A 21327-nucleotide genomic window follows, 5' to 3' on the forward strand; every position below is an offset into this window, starting at 1 on the left:
CCACCAGAAATCAGGTCACATTTTAACAATCTTATCACATCCTCCAGTGAACACTGTGGATCCATCATCCTTCCGTGTACTGCAAAGAACCTATGACATACCGAATGAACGTCAGTAATAAGTTTTTTCAGTCATTGCATGACAGTTTAAACAGAATGCAGGATATAGGCATACCAGTTGGTGATGGGATGTGGCTGCATTTGCCTGACTGCTAACTGGCAGAATCTCCCAGCAACTAACCTGCAGATCATTCAAAGCAGAAACAGAAGATTTATAATAACTTCAACATAGGATATATACACTATTAATGGAATAGCTGTCAGTAAGGTTCTGGACAAGGCATACCAATTGGTCAGGAGATATCGCTGCCTTTGCCTGACTACTACCTGCCATAATCTCCCAGTATCTACCTGCATATCATTCAAAGCAGAGACAATAAGCATTAGAGATCAATCATTGAGATATGAAGATCTTGTGAGACTAAGACAGTAAAGAAAACTTTTATGATCAATCAGCATCACAAAAAAGATACTTGGGAGCTGTTCGCATTATGCTATAAGTTGTGGCTGCCAACGAAGCTCTTAAGGTTCACATGGAAGACTGTATAATATCCAATATGAATAGTTGTTTAGATAGAACAAAAAGGATCGTTAGATGAATGAATTAGAAGGCTCTGAAAGCATCTTGTGCCCAATATATGTTCCATTTTTTGCAGATCAAAATAGCCAACCAAGATCACCCATAGAGGTGACCCACTATATATTTTATTAAACAGAACTTTATAGTCTGTTCCAAGAAATTATAAAGCACTACCAATTTAAAGAGGTTTATGTATGAACACAAAAACTACATTAGATGATAACTAAATAGATATGGTTTGAAAATTAATCAACAGTAACTAAATACAGACTTGCCTCATTGTCTTATGCCAGCTCCCAGTGACTAGGCAATTCAACTGTGCAATCCAAGCAACTTCGTTGCCAGGTGCATCATGCACAGCAACTCACATAGATTGGCCACCAGATGTCAAGGGTCACATTTTGACAATCTTTACCATATCCTCTACTAAACACTATGGAACCATCACCCTTCCAAGTAGGGCAAAAAACATAAAGCACGCCAACTGAAATGTTGACAAATAATGATTCTTTTTCCGATTGTTGCATGAAATGTTTTGAAACAATTGCTTAACATATAAGCATAAAGCATACATCTTGGGATATGGCTGCCTTTGCCTGACTTCTACCTGCCATAATCTCTTAGCACCTAACCTGCAGATCACTCAAGATATAAAAGTCAATAGGTCCAGGTTGCACCTGCATCAAAAATTGAAAAAGAAAACATCAGTTAACTGCAATAATTTAACAACAGTAAAGTTCTTTAAGCGCAAAAGAAACACATAGATAATATAATAACTAAATCAATGTGGTTTTTGAAAACTAATCAACTAGTTCAATTTGCTCCCCATAACTATGCAATTCAACTGTTCAGTCCAAGTAACTTCTTTGACAGGTGCATAATGTGCAACATCTTGCATTGGTTGGCCACCAGACACTAAGGGCAACATTTTGGCAATATTATCACATCTTACAGTAAGAACTGTGGACTCATCATCCTTCTGAGAAGAGCATAGAACCTGAGACATAGCAAATGAAATGTTAATAACAACCATGTTTGGCCAATTTTTCATGATGGGTTTAAAACAATTGCTAAACATATATGCATACCGGTTGATAATGGGACATAGCTGCCCTTGACAGAACGCTCCCTGCCATAATCTCCCAGCACCTAACCTGCATATCATTCAAAGCAGATATAAAAAAGAGCTATAACAATATCCATATAGAAAAACATATTTTATTAAAGATTGCAAACCTCTTAGTAGAACAAAGTTGATTATCCTACTAAGTGACCACAAAGTAAATTGCCTTAGGACTGAAACTAAGGCTGGGGACAGACTCATTGGGTCTACATTGAACCTGCATCAAAAATTTTAAAAAAATTTAGTTAACTGCAATAATGTAATTGCATACAAGTTATATAAGCACATAAAAACACATATATCAGATAATAACTCAATCAATGCAGGTTTTGAAAAAATAATTAAATAATTCAATCAGCACTCACCTCATCAATGTCTTATGACAGATCACCATCACTAGACAATTCAACAGGTCAATCCAAGCAACTTCTATCATCAGGTGCATCATGTGCGGTGACTTGCGTGAAGTGACACCAGACGTCAAGGGCCACATTTTCATGATCTTATCACATCCTCTAGTAAACACAACGGAACCATCATCCTTCCAAGTATAGCTAGAGCACAGAACCTTAGAAGTAGCAAATGAGATAAATCATTAAATTGTAATTAGATCCTCGACTCATATGAATTGCTTCAAAATTAGTCTTCAAAATAATTGAAATTGCTTTAGGTCCTCAGTTCTAATGATTTGTTTTAAAATAATCCATCCAATTAAAAGCAGTAGCAAGATATAAGACACTGGGGACTTAATAGCAATTTCAGTGACTCAGAACGACTAATTTGAAATACTAAAGATTTAAGTGGAAAATATGGAAATACCAAAAATAAAATCAAATGAGAAGGAAATTGATTACAAAAATCCAATTATAGGACCCATGACAGAACAAGGCAGCTAGTGAGAAAGTAATACTTTCAAGATTAATTGCTTCTGAGCTAAAAAAAATCTAGTTAAAAAGACAAGAAACACTTTTAATTAACTAGAAGTAAAAAAGGAAAATGCAAATCATTAATTAGAAGAAAGGTTAATGATTGCTTCCCGGGTCTTAGCATTGTAATTAATCATTAATTGGAAAAAAAATTTAAAATGTTTGACATCTCCCAAATCTTCTCACCCCTTGCCACCACCACCCCCAATTCCCCTTTCATTATGGACCACCTTTGCCGGTGTAATATTGCCGCCCACCTTTTTGTGAGTCAATTTAGGGTTAGGGAAATTATGTAAAATAAAGCTTAACCAACCCACTTGATTGTATTGGGTATTATAGATATTGAGTAGATCCCCTCAAATATCCAAATCTAATCTGATAATACTTATAATGCAAAGCATTATTATGTAAAAATAAATAGATCACCGCTTTAATGTCTTATTTAAGACAATTCTAATTATATTTAATGGGATCCGGAAACTCTTTGCCGAAACAGTGCTTAATTTCTGCCAATAACAACGGAAGCCAACAGTTAAAGGGCCTGATAATATGAAAATTTGACTGAGGTTTATGAAAGCCAAATCAGTTGATAACGTGCAACATTCCTAACCACAAAAAAATGAATTAGAAAACAAAGAAGCGCTGATAGAAACAAATTCATTCATCCCCCAGAACTTAATAAAAACAAACGGGAAGAAAGAACCATGGCTTCTCATGATTGGCCACAAGGAGAAACACCAAATTATGCGAAAATGGAAACAAAATACAGTCTCTTCGATTTTTTAAATCTCAAAGTCTCACTTTCTACAAATTGCAAGACATGGTTTTCCTTTGACCTCATCCTCCTGTTTCAAAGACAAAAATATACGTCAGGAATATGAGAATTGGAAAAAATAAACCTTCAATTTTCAATAACAAGTATAATCTTGATCTTTGTTCACTGGAGATGCTCAAACTCAATGCTCCAAATGAACTAACCTGTGGGCTGTGAAGATAGATGTATGTTTGGTTATGATTTTCAGCACGTTTACTCAAATCACAGCTGACCTCATGATATAGCCAGAATAAATTCAGTACAATACATCAAAATGGTCGAAAGGATAAACATTGTAATAATTATGTCAACATCATCCGGCAACAAACTCAATTACCTGCATCATATATCGCGATGGATCATGTATATATAGTTAATTGTTTCAGCTTTTGAAATTGCGTCTCTCAAGCATTTCCAAATTAAAAGTTGTGTATATAATATCATTCCAATGGCACATCTGTTAATAGTTTTTTCAGTGTTTGCAACACTATTCTTCTCTCAACCCGACATGCCAGCTCCTTGTTATCACAACAATGTCACAGATCAACAAGCACTTTTCTCCTTCAGGTCCATGATTTCCAGTGATCCAACAGGATCTATGGCCTCATGAAACGACTCCATCCGTTTCTATTTGAGTCGGACAGAAAACCAACCAAATTTCTAGAAGAGGATGCTTTTTTATGGAAAAAAAAAGAAACTTCATTAGTAGAATCAACAGCATGTTCCCATTCATCCAGTGGATTAATTACAAATGACATTATGCTAGCTTTTGGTAATTACTAGAGAACACCAATTAACTTCAACCCGAACTGCATCTTAAAAAGGTAGAAAACTATCTAAGGGCAATGCACGAGGCTCCCACCATTGTAGGCTCTGGGAAGGGTCAAATGTACGCAGCCTTACCTCGTATGCGGAGAGGCTATTTCTGAGATTCAAACTTGTGACCTCCAAGTCACAAGGCAGCAACTATAATGCTATGTCAAGGTTCGCCCTCAGGTAGAGAACTTCTCCGGAAAGTAAATTTAAGATATGATTATCCTGAGTGAATTCAAGGTAATTCAAATGCATACCCTGAACTTATTATATATCAATTTCAGTGTAATGAATTTTCTTATATGTTACATAATATAATATTATTAATAAATACAATGTTTGCTTTTTTTCCATGTCCACTACCAGAAATTAAGCATGTGTGATGCTGAAGATTGTTTAAGTGAACCAAATAGTGTGTTGAGGAGACAAGAACAAAAGAAAGAGAGCATGTAGGTGTGCATACCTTCAGTCTCTGAATATTGTCCTTATCCAAAAATTGAATGTGCCATAAGAGCAAGCGGATGCAAAAGTATGATTTACCTACCAAAAAACACTAACAATTAAATGCCAAACATAGCAGACACATCCCCATCCATATAGACTGAAAGATATCAAAAAAATTAGCACATGCCAAAACATAAGACATGTAAAATAGACCAAGAACTAGTATAATCAACACTATCGACTGATGAATACATAAAAGAATTTAACAAAAGGATAAGGTTTTTCACAAGGCCAAAACGTGCAACCTATCAAACATAGGAGTAGATTAATGTATTTACAATACCCATGATCGATGCTCAAGATAGTTCTTACTATCATACCAAACAATCTAAATTCAGCTATGCTCAGAACATGAAAGTTTGAGTTTTATTTAACAAGTGGTTTGCAAGAATCCAATAGTAAGTTTCATTGTTGAGATCAAAGTTCCACACTTTCCAGTTTTGGCAATTCCTCAAGATTAATTTAGATCAATTTTAATAGAATTAGAGCCAATGAATTATGAGAAATTATCCTTATGATGCATTAGAATGTGCAAAGAGGGCAATGTTAAAATGTTCAAAGATGTTGTGGAAGCACATACGGAAACCATACAAAGATGGATGAACAAATAAATATATTATGAACAATTCATATAAGATGAAAGAAAGATAAATAATATTGCAGGCTACCAAAGTTAAAAAGGAACATAAAATCACTGGGTTACAATAATGTGGTAATTTGAACTATCTTATAATTCAACCATCATTGTTCTAGTCGTAGCTCTCCATTGTGGCATTTGTTAGCTGGGTTAGGAGCGATATTTAAATTTGAATCAAAAGGCCTAGGGTAGATGATTCACATAATGGTGTTGAGATTCAAATAAAAAGATCTAAAAGCTACTTGAATCCACCTAGTATCAGAGCAGCAAATGATTTAACTGTTAGCCCAGAAACCACAAGAGATCAAAACAGAGTTTCAAGAGCATCTAGGTTCTAAGTTTCTAACCTCATGAGTTAAAACTTAAATAATGTTTATCTACTCAGATTTTTGTGTTTCCAACAAAGCAATGATTAAATTGTAGGTCGTTGTTCCACATGAACTGGAGGGTCCATGTAAGGGGGAGCCAATCTTTAGATTGATATGCACTGCTAGCTCACAACATGTAAATGCTTTTCAGCCAAGTAGTTTCCTAACAATGTCAAATGTGTTTCACCTCAGTCCACCTTATCTGTTTCTTCAGCGGTGGATGCAGAATCCTCCCGTCACCTCAGTTCAGCCTCATCTTTTTCTTCAGTAGTGGATGCAGAATCCTCCATAAAACGTCCAAGCTGCCCAAGCCCCATCATTTCCATGTTAATTTACACAATATGGAATGTCAACAATGACAATTAAAAAATGGAAGATTATTCTTGAACCAGCTGCTTAATATTATGTACAAAACACAATCATATCTATATGCAATACAATGGTCAAATCATAATCAAACTATCAGTACATAGCCAGACTACCTTCATATGAAAGATGTTGAGGCTTAAATACAAGCGACTTTGATCGAATCATTTAGGTTTTCTCAAAAACAACAATACCGGCAAATAACCCATTAAACTTTAAAATGACACAGAACCTTCTATAGGTGGATAAACTATTAGATCAGGCAACCGCATGAATACGTGCCAACAAAAATGACACAAGCAGAAACAATGGAATATCCCATTACCATAACAGTCATTTAGTCCATGAAAATTAAAACCAAACTAACTAGGTATAGATAGTATGAAAAATATACTTACTGGATGGAAAATCAACGAGTTCACAGATATATCTCAGCCCGTCCCTGTAACATTTGAATGTGAACTTTGCAGTGCATTGTCCAGATGGTGTATGCCTGACCTTCCCTCTATTGATCTCACCCAGATAAACGGCAAGAAGAATCCAAATTCATGAACGGTTTCAAGAGAGGAAGAAGAACCAACCAGTGAAGCTTAAAATGAAATGGAACTTTATCATATTTGAATCATACAGTGGGACTTCTATTGTGTTGACTGAGGGATTGTTTAGGTATTAGGATCATAAATGATGAATGCATAGGATGGCCACCAGACGTTACGAGCAACATTCAATAAAGGATAAATTTTATCATGTCCTCCAGTAAACATCGTGAAACTATCATCCTTCAGAGTAGAACACAGAACCCAAGGCATCGCAAATTCTATGTTAGCAATAATCGTGTTTTTCCAATTTTGCATACGGGTTTTAAGCCAGTTGATAAACAATATATACACATACCTGTTACTATTGAGAGATGACTGTCTTTGTCTGACTGCTACCTTCCATAATCTCGCAGCACCTAACCTGCAGATCATTCAAAGCAGATATAAAAGAGAGAGAACAATATCCAGATAAGAGAACATATATTATCGAAGATTACAAACCTCTTCGTGGAACAGACCTGATTATCCCAGCTGGCCAACATATGATTTACATTAGGACTGAAACTAAGGCTAGAGACAAAATCACCTGGTCTAGGTTGAACCTGCACCAAAAATTGAAAACAAAAACATTAGGTAAAGCAACAATACAAAAGATACTTTATCAATGCGGTTTTTGAAAAGCACACGTCAGATAATAAATCAACCAATGCGGTATTTGAAAAATTAATCAAGTATTTCAATCTGAACACACGCCTCATCGTTGTCATCTGTCTTGTCCCAGCTCCCTGTACCTAGGCAATTCAACTGTTCAATCCAAGAAACTTCTATGACAGGTGCATCATGCACAGCAATTTGCGTAGGTTGGCCACCAGAAATCAAGAGCCGCCATTGACAATCTCAAGCCACATCCTCCAGGAAACACTGCGGAATCATCATACTTCCAAGCAGAGAACAAAACGTAAGATACACTAAATGAGATGTTAACGATAAACAATGTTTCTAGTTGTTGCATGAATTTTTTTAAAATAATTGCTATTTGCAAAACGTATATGTATACCGGTTGGTCGTGGGATATGGCTGCCTTTGCCTGACTGCTACCTTACCGAACCTCCCAGCAACTAACCTGCAGATCATTCGAAGCAGATATAGAAAAGAGCTATAACAATATCTATATAGAAGAACATATATTATCAAAGATTACAAACCTCTTGGCAGAAAAAACCTAACTAAGGCCAGAGACTAAATCAGATGCGTCCTGGTCGCACCTGCATCAAGAATAAGAAAGAAAACATTAGGTAATGTAACAATAAAGAAGTTACTTATGCAAACAAAAAGAAACATAGATGGGATAATAACTAAATCGATGCGGCTTTTGAAAAACTAATCAGCTAATTCAATCTTCATTTGCCTCATCAATGGCCTATCCCAGCTCCCCTTAAATATGCAATCTGAGCGTTCGACCCAAGCAACTTCTTCGATGGGTGCATCATTTGCAGCAACTTGCGTGAGCCAGCCGCAAGACGTCAAGTGCAACATTTTCACGATCTTATCACATCCACTAGTAAAAGCTGTGGAATCATCGTCCTTCCAAGTAGAGCACAGGACCCTAGAAATACCAAACAAAATGTTGGAAATGATCTTTTTTTTCCCCGAGTTTGCACTAATTATTTTAGAGCAATTATGTTTGGTCGCACGCAAATACTACACGGAAACCATGCGCATGCAATGCATTGCACGCGTTGTTCTATGCAGAAAATGGAAGAAATAATAAAACATCAGATAGGCTCGTACAGTGTATTACATATATCTAACAAAAAATACAAAAAAAAAAATTCCCCATTCAGAATGATTTTACCAAACAAAAATTCAGAACATCTCCAAAAAGCCAGAGAGAAAAAGGTATCGGACAGCAGAAATCATACCTCAAAGGACTTGCTAGGTTTCACATTCCCCGCTGCGCTCAGTTCTTTCTTCCAAAACCCTAGAAAATAGAAACTCCAAAATCGCAGAAAATTAGACGATATTCTGAAAAAAGGGCAGATCCATTGATTAAAGCCTAGAAATTCCAACCACAACCATAAAGAAAATAGAAAGTGAGGGAAGAAATTACTTCATTATATTTTGGGGGCTTCGCTCTTTATTCCTGTGAAAATTTCTTTTTTTCCCCCTTTTTCTTTTTCTCGTTCTGCCTCCTTTCAAACTGAGACGAGAGGGAGTTGTATAATACAGAGAAGATACGCGTAGCGTAGAACTGACGTAGGGTATAAATGAAAATGGACGGCTGAGATGAGATATCTTCTATTTGGACGGGAGCGCGTAGCGTAGGATCTACGGGGACTTAATTTAAAAGCCCGTAGCGTATTTAGAGTTCCCGGTTTGTTTTCGGGTCGGATCTTTTGACAAAGGGTTTTAGGACCCGTTTAATTCAATAACAAATTAGCACATGGCTATATCATGCAGAAATTCAGTAAAAACAAGTTCAGTTGAACTTCAAAAAAAAAAATTAATAAGAGTGTTAGATATCATTCCCTTTAAATCGTCACTATTATGAAACTAGACCCTTTAAAGTTGCTATTAGATTCCAATTTTTATAAGTAGCTCCAAATTAGTCGCTCAAATTATAGAATTGCTATTAGGTCCCCCAATTGTTTGGTTATTTCAAAATTAATCCTCCAATCAAAAGTCCTCTCATCAAATGTTAGATGTATCTTAACAATTTTGTTTTATTTGGAAAAAACTTGTTTTTAGCCTTTAGCATCATCTAAACTCGTTAAAAAAGGACTTTGATTTTGCTGAAAGAAATTAATCCAGCTTAAAACCCAAAATGATGCTCTTTTTTTAATCAGATATGCTTTTTTTCCCCCTTTGTACTCTAAATATTTGATACTCGTTTATAAGTCGATGCTTGTTTTTTATGATCTCTATATTTTCCCATGATTTGGTCCTAGAATTCTTCAATAAACTTTTTTTTCTATGAGATGGAATAAGCTAAAGTAAAATAGTTTTAAATTGAACATGTCTATGCGTTAAAAAAAAGATTAACATATAAAATTATATATAGAGGACCTTCTTGAATTATTATTTAGTTAAAAAAAATCCTGGCTTTTTATCGAATGTGAATTTCAACACTAAAAATTGTAATCTTTCTCTAATTTAGTCTACTTTGCTTCAACCATCCAATCGCCATCATCTCACAAAAAGGAAGAAACACAACGGAAAGAGAAACAATTGGGTTTCGAGAGAGAAAAACAACAAAATGATGTGATTTGGTGAAAATCACCAGTAATGATGGTGCCAACGTGCCAACCAAAAGGGTGTGTTTTTGCAGCTTGGGGCATGTTTGTTTGCATCGAAATAATTATGAAGTAGCTGAAGTAAAAGAAGTAGATGTTAGTTCTGCTACTTCCAAGCAAAAAAGTATGTTTGGTTCTTTGAAAAACTTACTTCCAATACTTTCTTAAACGCTTATATGGCGCCTACGTGTCATCCTTACTTCCAAAATATTTTTTCAATCCTTAATACTTAAAAGTAGCTCGTAATTAGTTGAAATGCATATTAAATAGGAAATAAATAAATTTTTTATTAATATTTCCTTTATTAGTTACTTCTAACAACTTTTCATTGATAAAATTACTTCCTAGTAATATTTCCAAATGTTATCCAAACAAAAAAAGTAAACGAAGAGGAAAAAGTTCTACTTCCATTACTTCTAAAAATATATAAAACAAACAAAAAAAAATCTATTTCCACTACTTCCAACTTCATAGTTTTGAAAGTTATTTCTATAAACTGTTGGGCTTTGCTTCGGTGCTCCTAAAATTATTTATTAATTTATTTTTAAAAAAGGGTAAATTTGGAAAAACAAAAAAAATCTTCGTCCCCATCAATTTCTCATCCACAGAATTCCATCAAACGCGTATAAATCCGTTTAAATAGAATCATAGGTGAATTACGCTAAGAAAATTCCTCAATAAAGATATCAACAAGAAATCTAACATGTGATTGAATGCGATACAAGAAAATTGGATCCGAAGAAAATCGACCATCAACCATGTTGATGAACTTAAACAAAGCAATCATGTTCATTCAAAATCTCAGTTGTTTAGTTGAAAATTAATCGAATGAAGGTTCCCAAGGCCTAAGAGAAAGCCAATTAATGTCGGGCTCATACATACAGTTCCTCCATGCAAAAAGAATTTATTTCCTGTCAGATTGGCCCGGTGGCGACACTCATGATCTCGGGCTCAATACTCTAGAGAAAGAAGACGCTCGTATGAAGTATTTCATAGGATCGATGACCATATCAAAAATTAAATTCCATTAGGTTTGGCCATTCGCGCAATGAATTAGGGAATTGGAGAAGAAAACCACGTCAAAAAAATAAAGACTCCGAGAGTTTTTCATTAGTTGGAGAATTCTAACTACTTCCTATTTATATTCTTATTTATACTTCCTAAAATAACATTTTTATCTAAGTGAAATTACTTTTTTGGGTGTGGAACTACTGTCAACTATCTTATCCCTCAAATTTAGGATGTGAGAGAGATTTTTAAGGAAACAAACTATACCTAACTCCTTGGGAGCACCGAAGCTGTTGGCTAAACTGTTTTTTACTTCCAATACTTCCATTATCCAAACGGGCCCTTAGAGCATTTTTATTTGCAAGAAAGTAGCTACGGATTAGCTGAAGTAAAGAAAGTAAATGCTAGCGTTTTGCTACTTTCCAGCAAGGAAGCGTGCTTGTTTCTATGTAAAAGATATTTTCAGCACTTCCTCAAATGCTGACACGACGCATATGTGGCATCAATACTTCTTAATTCTTTCCCATCTATTTAAGGCTCGGAAGTATATTCAGCGTAGCTGAAATATAAGTCAATTTAGGAATAACATCAATTTATATATTACGTGGATAACTTCCATTTCTAAATAAAATCTCAAAAGATCCTCTTTTTCACTTTCTAACAATACTTAAAATGATTGTCCAAACAAAAAAGTTCACGCACAGAAGAAGAAAATACTATTTCCGCTACATTTAAAAAAAATTGTGAAACAAACGAAAAAAAAAGTATTACTTCCGCTATTTTCTACTTCCTAATAATATTGGAAGTTATTTATTTGGTTTACTGTTTACATCTTGGTACATCTATATAACCAAACAGCATACGAGGACGCTTTGGTTTAATATCTGCAAGAGCGAAGCATTTATATTGATTCTTCTCGGTGTTATAACATTTTTCGTTGTTTTTTCGTTCGCCCTCTTTTCTCTTTCGTTTTTGCAAAGGCGTTATTGGAATTTCTAAGAATTTGACACACAACACAGAAAGGGAGATTTTTCTAATATACAATATAGTTATACATGATCTTTCTCTTTAATTTGCTACAATGCCTCAACCATCCAAATATTATCACCTCAGGCAAGGAAGAAACACCAGCTGCCCATAATGAGAAACAATTGCCTCAAGAGGACGAAAAAAACAATAGGATGCATCTTGTTGAAAATTACAGCTAATGGGTGGCCATGATGACAATCACATGTTTTTGCAAGAGAGAGCCTGAAGCAACAAGAATATTTACAAAAAAAAACTCCCATCTCATCCTGTGTGACCACCATTGATGGCTTAATATCAGTATATATCACTTGCCAAGTGCATTTAAGTTTAAGCTGGTTCTCTAGGCCGAGCAGCCCATACAGAGCTGAGGGCGCGGAGACGCTGGCAATAGTCACCCAAGGCAAGCAGGCCTCTTGCTGCTTGTCGAGTCGTTAAAATTTTCGACATTCGCTGCAGGGTTTGTTGTCGAAGATGGTCTGCCTGTTCCATGAAAATAAATTGGACTTAGTATCAAGACGCAGGAATGAGGTTGTAGTTGTTTGTTTCATTGTAATTTGCAGTTCCCTTGGAGCTTTTTATAACACGCCCTCTCCGACTACTGGCAAATTTCCATCAACAACATTAATGAATAGAGTAAGTTCAGCTCAATTTATGACAAACCAAGTTTATGATAAAAGGTTTTGAATAAAGAACAAGACAATAATTATGTCATACTTTTAGACTATTTAATCAACACGGTAACAAGTTTTATGAGATTTTCCCATAGTTTGAAAATTCAGGGAGATTTCTTGCATTTACATCGTTCATGAGGGCCCTGTGCGAAATGCCCCAAAGCTCGTAGGGTTTTTGTAAAGTTTGCCCTTTTTTTCCAACTGCACTTGCAAATAAGTAACCATAAAGCAGTTGCAGTTTTCTATGAACCAACATCATTAATGGGTAGAGTGTTTGCTATCTGCAGTTTGCACTGAGTTTCAACCTCAGACAAGTGTTTCATACTTCATTTAAGGTACGGGTGGCTAATGCCATCGCTAAGCTATTACCACTCCCAGTTTCAATAGGAAAGGAACATAGAGGAACTAAAGCCAGTTCTAAGGTCAACAAAATAAAGATTACGAGGGATGACTTCGTGGGTGGTACAGAAAAAAGTAATGCATATAAGCCTTCAAGTTAATGGCAATTGTATTCAGAGAATGAGGCAGAATGTTTCCCTGAAAAACCCATATTGCCCATGTTAAATTGTAAGATTTCTGCAAAGATGAGCCAAACTACTTAAATGGTAAATTAAGGCCTCAGCATGTAGTACGTCAAACAGTCAGAGGTCCATCCTGCACCAAAATCCTAAAGTCGTGTTGAAGGTTATAATTTTATACTCTAAGAGACACCATGGCTTTCTTTTGAGCAGAGGCAGAAAAAGATTTCGGCTCAGAATTCATTTACAAATTGATTACAAATCCCCTCTTTTCCTGTTAGCATTTTTTAAATGAAGTACTGAACAGTATTTGAGAGAACAAGACACAGAACAAAATGCATATGGAAAGTGTGAGTGATACTTCACCTGAGTAGCAAAGCTTATGAAAGCTTCCATATTCCCCATGGCATTAGCCATTTGACCTATATAATTTGCCACACCAGATCCCAAGGGTTCAGATGTTAGACTCTCGGTGAGAGTTTGTTGAAGTTTATCCATGCCTTGTGAATAAGCATCTTCAGCTTGTCGAGATGACTGCTGCAGGTTGCAGACAGCAACCACCTGCTGCTCTGTCAAAGGTTCTAACTGAGGAATGAGAATCTGTCAAAAAAATAAGAAGAAAATGAAATCCAAGGGAAGGAAGAAAAAGTGCTTAAAACTCGGATAGTGTTTATGGAGAACAAACTCATTGATTGGTTTTAGTTCAAAGTAATCTATGTACTATTTTCTAGATACAATAAAGACCCAAATGCACATCTCCTGAAACTGAAAGCAGTTGGATGGTCAAAATGGATGCATTAGTATTGCACTAAGAAAAGGCCGACTCAGCAAACCAAATAAAGAGTAGACTTTTATCTTCGGGTCGTAACAGTTCAAACTGCTTCCTTCTGCTCAGTATATCAGCATTATACATGTTCTTTATTCAAACATTATATGATTCGGTGCCAGCGAGGAAGGGGACTGGTGTGGAAGCAAAATAGGAAATACTAACCTTCAACCTCACAGACAAAAAGAACAATCGTGATCACATATTTACTCTGCGTGGACTTCTTATATATATGCTACCTGAGTGAAGAATATATTTTTGAGATAGAACTGAGAAATGCATATTAGTTATTTGAAATTTAAGTGTCACCATATTTGGTTTTGCCTACCAACCAGACGCAAAAGCACAGAAAACAAACCAGATGCACAAGCACAGAAAAACACACCCTGGTTAACTGCATTTCATGTTTGCACTCACTTTTAGAAGCTCAGAAGGCCGGAAACCTCCAATCCAGAGAAAGAACCTCTCAGCGGATGTTCTCCACATGCCCGACATGAGATAGAAAACATCAGACTTAGCAGCGATGGCTTTGATATGGAAAAGTTCATCATAGTGCTCCATTCCCCTTTCTACAAGCATTCGAAGCTCTATTTCTGATACATGTGCTAGTAAAGCTGCTCTTAGTTCACTAATCTGAGTGTTCTGTTTATCGACCCAGTGTCCATATTGCATCTCAAAAGCAGCAATCCCTACCAGAATTCCGCATGTATAGGATTAGGACCATACATATAGCTTAAAGAATAAATTATTAAATGAAAAGAAAGATGGGCCCAGGTAAACTTGGTATAAAACTGAAAAGATGAAGGTCTAGAGCATGCATAAATGAAACAAATGAGACACACAAACACATATAACCTCAATAACTTACCTGAGTTAGCAGCTCCCGACAAACCGAGACTCGAATCTCCTGCATGCGTGCTTACATATACGCCCTAAAATTCAACACAGTGCTCAGGCAGATTACGTGCATGATTTAAGTAGCTACAGATTTAATTGGTCTTCTCGTACCTGCTGTCTAGCCCGCTCAAGCTCCTGCTCTATTTGAGCCAGTTTAATGCGACTAGTTTCTAGTTGTTGAACATAAGCCTGCAAACAAATTTATGAAAGCTTTACACGCATATGATCACTGGTTGTACCCATCATAGTCCAGTGAAGGAGTTTGAACTTGCGTGAAAGTACCTTTTTACGCAAACGACTTTTCCGTGCAGCCTCCCGATTTTGTGCAAGCCGACGTGATACCTGAATATGAACTTACAGTTTCAATGAACCATGCATATGATAATTTGGCAAGTAATAATCTCTCTTAAGAATTGCGATTAGAGACACCAGACGATAGGCATAGGTATTGAACTATATGATAATGTAATATTATAAGTAGTTAATGCATGAATGTTATATTAGAAAAAAAAAATTAAAAAGTAGGTTGTGCATAAAAATAAATAAATCCTTGAAATGCATGCCTTTCACTAATCAAGTGTTGTAGAAATCATATTTCAGGCATAACTGATGAAGCATTTTAAAGTCACTCCATTTTCTGTTCAAAATAACGGATACCAAGTTTCACACGGACTTTGCCTTTACCTTATCTGCGGGCTTGTTTGCTTCCTGGTCATATCTTTTTGATGGTTCTACTTGTTCTAGAGCATCCGAAGGAATATCTTCTAACTGTTATAGTATTACAAAAGTAATATCAGTGAACTGCCAATTAGGAGAAAAGTGAAAGCTGCAAGCCATGAGTAATATTTGCACTCCGTGAGTAGAAACGGCATTGATATCTCACCCTATTGTTAAGTTTGGGATTAGCTTCAACTACTGCAGGTGCACCTGTATTCATACCGCTGTCAACTTTAAATGAGTTTCCCCATATGCTGTTGTGGTGGTTTGCTTCATATATTCCCATAGCTCTAGAGGTCGCGAACTGAGCTGAGGCAGAGCTTATACTATTTGGACTGCAAGACAGGACAGTTGGAAATAAGTACTCAGGGAAGCTATACAAATCTAAGGAGAAGCAAAAGAGTGATGTTAAGTATCAGAACATAAGAAAAAGCGTGTTATCTCTCACAGATATTTTCACATAAGAAAGTCGGTTTCTTTAATAAAGGAACACCCCCCAAAAAAGGGCATCAGATCAATTCTAGTAAGCCCTATGAATCCTTTCAGCATGAGAAGGTAATGACACTGGGAAATTATCTTCTGAAAGAGAAATAGGATATTTCCGAAGCCATAATCTCAACAAGATATACGACATATCGCCGTCTTGTTTCCCCAAATAACGCAAAAAAAACGTTAAGAGCCTAAAGTAAACTATTTGTGTCGACATACTCCGAACAATAAAAGTACCAATTCAGGTGTTAGTAACCAAATATAACCAGTTCCCCGAGTAACACTACTGTATGATAAATAAAAACACAGCAAACAAGGATGTTCGCCTACAACCGAACTACCGTAGGAACCATGAACCTGAGCAAAGTGAATAAAGTTAGGAATCCTCCTACTTTTTCAAGCCTCAATTTGGCCTCTACTGTGAATAAATGCTATCTACATGTCAGCATAATTCCTCCTCGGCGGTCATCTTGCCACTAGAAGATCTTTTCCCTGCCTGCTAGTACTACCAAAAATATCCAAGCTTCCACAGTTAACAATTAACAAATAAATGCGCAACAATTACCTTATTTCTTCAATTCAGACTAAACAATAAGATCATCCAACTGAAATATAATAAACCAAAAAAAAAAAATCCTAATTCCGTTTGTTTCGTGCACACAGAAAAAAAAAATCAAAACTTTAATACAAAAATCAAACCTCGGGATGATTCCTCGTAGCGTCCGGAGCTCCTCAGAGACCTCCGGAACCACAACCCTTCTCCTAAAACCCTAATCCCCATTCTCGACTTCAAACTAGAGAAACAGAGAGATAGAGAAGACGGAGAAAAGTTGGGAGAAGGAGCGGAAGAAAAATACAAAACGGAACTGGGGCTTTTGTGGGAATTTTCACTCGCTCTCGTCTCCTTCCCCCTTTTTCTTGACTTTTTTTTGGAAAATTATTAATTATTTAAAAAAAAAATTTACACTGGTTTGTAATTTTAAACTAACATTGTATTCTCCTGGGGATCGAGCTCGATTGGTTGGCGGTTAACGCCGTCACTCTCCCGTTAACTGTTATAAGGCGCGGGAAATGGCGAAGCACGGCGGTGAGCGGCAGCTTTCTCTGAGTCGGCACCACGTCAGCTGACGACAGCAGGGTGTTATTACCTGGCGGTCAGGGTACCGCGGTGAGAGCACTAACGGCTGGTATTTGATTGAAGAACGAGATTTTTATTAGATTATAATTACATGAGAATTAGAATTATTTTATCTAAAAAGATGGGGAAATGGTAAAGTATTTTCTATTTTGGAAGTGTGTAATTTTAAATTATTATTATTTGTATAAATTTTATGCTCGGATACAATATTAATTCTGAATTTAACACTTGTTATCAAACGGAAAATTAAATAAGTCATTCTATCGTGGTTTACAAAATCTGTAGGCCCTATAATATAACTTTTATGACCAAAGTAAAAGTGTTTTGTTCTTAAATTTTGTATTATAGCATGAATTAAAGGATAGGTGTTATAGAATATTATACGCTACGCAATAAGTACTCTAAAATTATATAATAAATTAAATAAAGTTAAATCTTAATAGCTTGAGAGCTATCTATAAAAGGTAAGATCATAAGCATACAAATATTTTCCAAAAGAACTTAATGTTGTTTTTCAAAAAAGAGCAAAATTATTGAACGATTGAACAACTGCTTACTTATGGCTTACTAGCCGAAGCTCCCTTGAGTTGCTTTGCTTTATTCTCACCGAGCGGTGGTTATATCATAGTAGTTCCTAGTGTTGCTCTCTAAAATTTGTGGTCAATTGATAATGATTAGACAATAAAACAAAATGTTAATGGAGGTATTAAGCTATATTATCTTTAAAATGGTGGATGATAGTGATGTCAATTTTACACGTCAGCATGTGTGTCATAATCAGGCGCCATACAACTTTTTTAAGTGCTCCCACCGTGACAGTGGTCGCCCTTCCGCCTTATGTGGGCCCAAAGCGGGCCTTGATGTAGCTTTGGGCTACTTTCTAATACTTTCCGCTAGTTTTGGTGTTGATTCATCGTAAAAGAAAGGCAAAACTCTTCTTAATCATACTTTGTGGAAACCTTTACGTTCGGTTTGTATACAAAAGGAGAGGAGGGGAGGGGAGTTATTGACTTAAACCTGAAGGGAGTGAGTGGAAAGGGGGAAAAAAAGTGGAATATATTCATTTATGTTTGGATAGAAACTAGGGGATAAGAGACTACAATATGCGTTTGTTTAGAATAGGGGATGGAAATGGAAGATGAACTGCTTGACTAGTATATCCTTTTAATAAAATAAGAAAGAACAACTTTTGGTTTTCTCATATAGGGCAATATTGGAATTTTAAAAAAATTCAACTTGAAACTCCTCCCTACCACTCCAAAACCGTCGACTTTTAGAGGGTTGAGAAAGTGGCTGAATTTTCTAATTTCCAACCCTCCCCACCCCTCTCCTTGCTAGTTAAAAAGTGTAAACAGACACAATATATTGGAAGGGTTAGCATTGTAAACCTCCCCTCACTCTCTCCCCTCCTGGAAAACTCTATCCAAACTCAGTGTTATTGTTTAGACGCTATCTCAACCGATGGCAATTTCTATAATAAGGTTCTCAATAGAAAATTAGGTAAGAGTTTTAAAGGATAATTCTCTCTAGACTATTGACAAGTCAGAGTTTTCTAACCACTTTGTTTTTTATATTGATCCAAGGATATATAGTCTTTGACGCATAAACTATCCAATAGATAGGATTGACTGAATAATTTATCGACATCTAGGTCCCTGCACAATCGTATGCAGTGGAAAGAAATGGAAAGAAAATGAACTTGATCTACATATTCTAAAACTCTAACACACCAAGTTTGTGGTGAACCCATCGTCGTTTGACCCTTCGTCGAGCCATGTGAAAAGTTCTATTCGTTCGAAACCGTTAAAATTAATACGAGTGGATGAAGGGTCAAACGACGACGGGTTCACCCTAAACTTGGTGTGTTGGAGTTTTATAATATGTAGATCAAGTTTAACGGAGCAGATCATCTACAATTTAGCTCAATCGTGTGATTTTAGGCCGCGTCTTTAGATGATTATCTAAGGCGTCACCTTAGCAACACTTTTCCCTTATATATATATATACATATATATATAAGGAAGTTGGTGATCAACCTGATTCAATATTATTTTTCTAATGTTAATGTTGATCTTTTTATTCCTATATATTATTCTTATTTTCGGTGCCAAAAAAAAAGATAACACAAAAGATGCCAGTATGCCACCATAGACTAAAATTGATACGTAGAACTTATAGCATGGTACAGCATAGAATTTGATATAAACTCTAGTATGAGTACTTATATAATTGGAAGCCTCTAATCTATCATTAGCGCTAATTATTAGTACTTAGCGGAAAGTGAAGATTCAAATAATTTGTCCGATCTACTAGAAAACTGAACAAGCTGGATATATACGACTCGCTTTCCTATAAGAAAATATATCATGTTTCCTTTCTGAGATACTTTATGCTCCTGGTAACTAACTAAAGGAAAAGTGCCAGTGGCTAGCTAGTAGCATTTTAGCATTTGGAACATAATAAGGATTTTCCATCAACTAAAAAGACAGAGGAATGTGCTCACCCGTACTTGAGATGATGGAAATTCTCCTCAAAATAACCATAAAGCTCCATTTTATCGCATAAAAGTATTGCTTGCATATGATCATATAGCGCTCCGTGATCTCTTTAGATTTTCAGAGTTTTGCCCTGCGAGGAACTTGTGATCAGATTTCAGGTTTCGAAGTTACAAGGTACGCGATTTACAGGAAATTAAAATGTAGTTTCAGGCCTTTTAAGATGCACATGCCGAAGAGACAACTATGTGGCTTTTGATGTCCATATGCATGAAAAGAGAAGTTATTCTTCTCATTTGCTGAACTTCCGTCATATTGACTGGTCTGCAATTTATCTCAAGGAAAAAGGTGCGTGATACGGATTGATTTATCGCAACATACACAAAAATCTTTCAGATAAGTTCGCCTTTGTCGTTCATGCATGCATGAGCTATGCACATCCATAGATACGATATCAAAGTTGCCAGTTCAGTTGAGACCATGACAGCAATCAATAAGCTAGTTTTTGTATTTCAGGGAAACGCAGGCTGGGGATCTACTTTCATGTGTTAGTCAAGTTCAAATGATCGATAGGCAAGGATTTTACTCCATTCACATACATTTGGTTTTCATTATTCAAGATACAGGATTTTGAAAATTTGATATCTTTCCATCGATGCAATATTTCAGTGCTTCAATTATAAACATCCTCGAACCAAAGGCTAAATTCTCCGATATATCAACGGAAACAAAATTCAAAGTTTTTAAGGGATAACAATGGCTCAAAATCTAAGTTCTCCTAATATAACCATTAATATATACGAAGTGGCTAAAGAGCGCGGGAGAAAAAAAATGTAGAGGATTACCTTGTTCACTTGATCTCTTGGAAGGCTGACATGAAATGAGAATGAAGAGGATGCGCAGGGAGAATAATAGAAGTGCATATAATGTGACAGCAACATATGCAGGTGCACTTACCACTAGGCAAATAAAACCAAATCTCAAATTGATTCTTGAATATAAAGAGAGGAAACCATGCCAACAGCTAAGCTTATATACCATATGCATGCCAATAAAGAAGGATTATAGATGATTAAAATATGATTAGGATAAGCTTACGAGTGGGTTATGTCCTAACTAACGAATTCGATTCCAATTGACTTTATGGGCATGGGCAAGTGATATTTGATCCGACCCGTGTGGATTCAGGACAAATTAATGACTAGGGCTACTACTTAAAAGACAAACTCTGCGCAATTAGGGTGGATATCGGGCAGAGATTCACAGTCTATTTGATCCACTTCTATCTCTCGCTTGGATCTTCGTATGAAAAAAGATGTGACAATCTTAAATTAGTATTTAACCTGATGAGTGAATGCTTTGTAGATATCAGATTTGGAAACTCGATCGCCTAAGATATCAGCTCATGGTGTTTACATGATTAGGCAGTAGCAAGATGTAATTCACTTGTACTAATTATCTCAACTTGTAACCATGTCATTTTTTTTTTTTGGCTTGATTCGTTCGATATGTCTTCG

The 21327-nt window shown here is 36.0% G+C and overlaps 1 protein-coding gene and 2 long non-coding RNA genes across 24 annotated transcripts; all 3 read right to left on the reverse strand.

Annotated features, from left to right (window-relative positions):
* On the reverse strand, positions 918 to 7333 carry LOC109832649. 17 transcript variants are annotated; one of them, XR_002244829.1, is made up of 10 exons: positions 7248 to 7333; positions 7085 to 7150; positions 6012 to 6126; positions 4779 to 4855; positions 3490 to 3533; positions 2128 to 2330; positions 1876 to 1979; positions 1728 to 1793; positions 1472 to 1636; positions 918 to 1316 (listed from the first exon to the last, which is right to left on the reverse strand). It is a non-coding gene; the product is annotated as an uncharacterized LOC109832649 (long non-coding RNA). The 17 variants fall into 17 exon arrangements; XR_002244827.1 differs by having other exon boundaries at positions 6012 to 6695; XR_002244826.1 differs by having other exon boundaries at positions 6012 to 6703.
* LOC109832650 lies at positions 7484 to 9025 on the reverse strand. 3 transcript variants are annotated; one of them, XR_002244832.1, is made up of 6 exons: positions 8840 to 9025; positions 8652 to 8710; positions 8086 to 8335; positions 7935 to 7994; positions 7787 to 7852; positions 7484 to 7666 (listed from the first exon to the last, which is right to left on the reverse strand). It is a non-coding gene; the product is annotated as an uncharacterized LOC109832650 (long non-coding RNA). The 3 variants fall into 3 exon arrangements; XR_002244833.1 differs by having other exon boundaries at positions 8652 to 8754; positions 8840 to 8884; XR_002244831.1 differs by lacking the exon at positions 8840 to 9025 and having other exon boundaries at positions 8652 to 8816.
* LOC109832651 (transcription factor TGA1-like) lies at positions 12044 to 20789 on the reverse strand. 4 transcript variants are annotated; one of them, XM_020400040.1, is made up of 10 exons: positions 20656 to 20789; positions 19825 to 19943; positions 15855 to 16023; positions 15656 to 15739; positions 15254 to 15313; positions 15083 to 15160; positions 14943 to 15006; positions 14492 to 14763; positions 13615 to 13848; positions 12044 to 12539 (listed from the first exon to the last, which is right to left on the reverse strand). In XM_020400040.1, exons 2-10 carry the CDS (start codon positions 19893 to 19895, stop codon positions 12387 to 12389), a joined length of 1185 nt encoding a protein of 394 aa, XP_020255629.1. In that variant the 5' UTR covers positions 19896 to 19943; positions 20656 to 20789; the 3' UTR covers positions 12044 to 12386. The 4 variants fall into 4 exon arrangements, with proteins under 4 accessions (XP_020255629.1, XP_020255628.1, XP_020255631.1 ...); XM_020400039.1 differs by having other exon boundaries at positions 19819 to 19943; XM_020400042.1 differs by lacking the exons at positions 19825 to 19943; positions 20656 to 20789 and adding an exon at positions 17167 to 17409.

This window comes from Asparagus officinalis, chromosome 3, assembly GCF_001876935.1.
Source record: "Asparagus officinalis chromosome 3, Aspof.V1, whole genome shotgun sequence".
NCBI classification, from domain to species: domain Eukaryota; kingdom Viridiplantae; phylum Streptophyta; class Magnoliopsida; order Asparagales; family Asparagaceae; genus Asparagus; species Asparagus officinalis.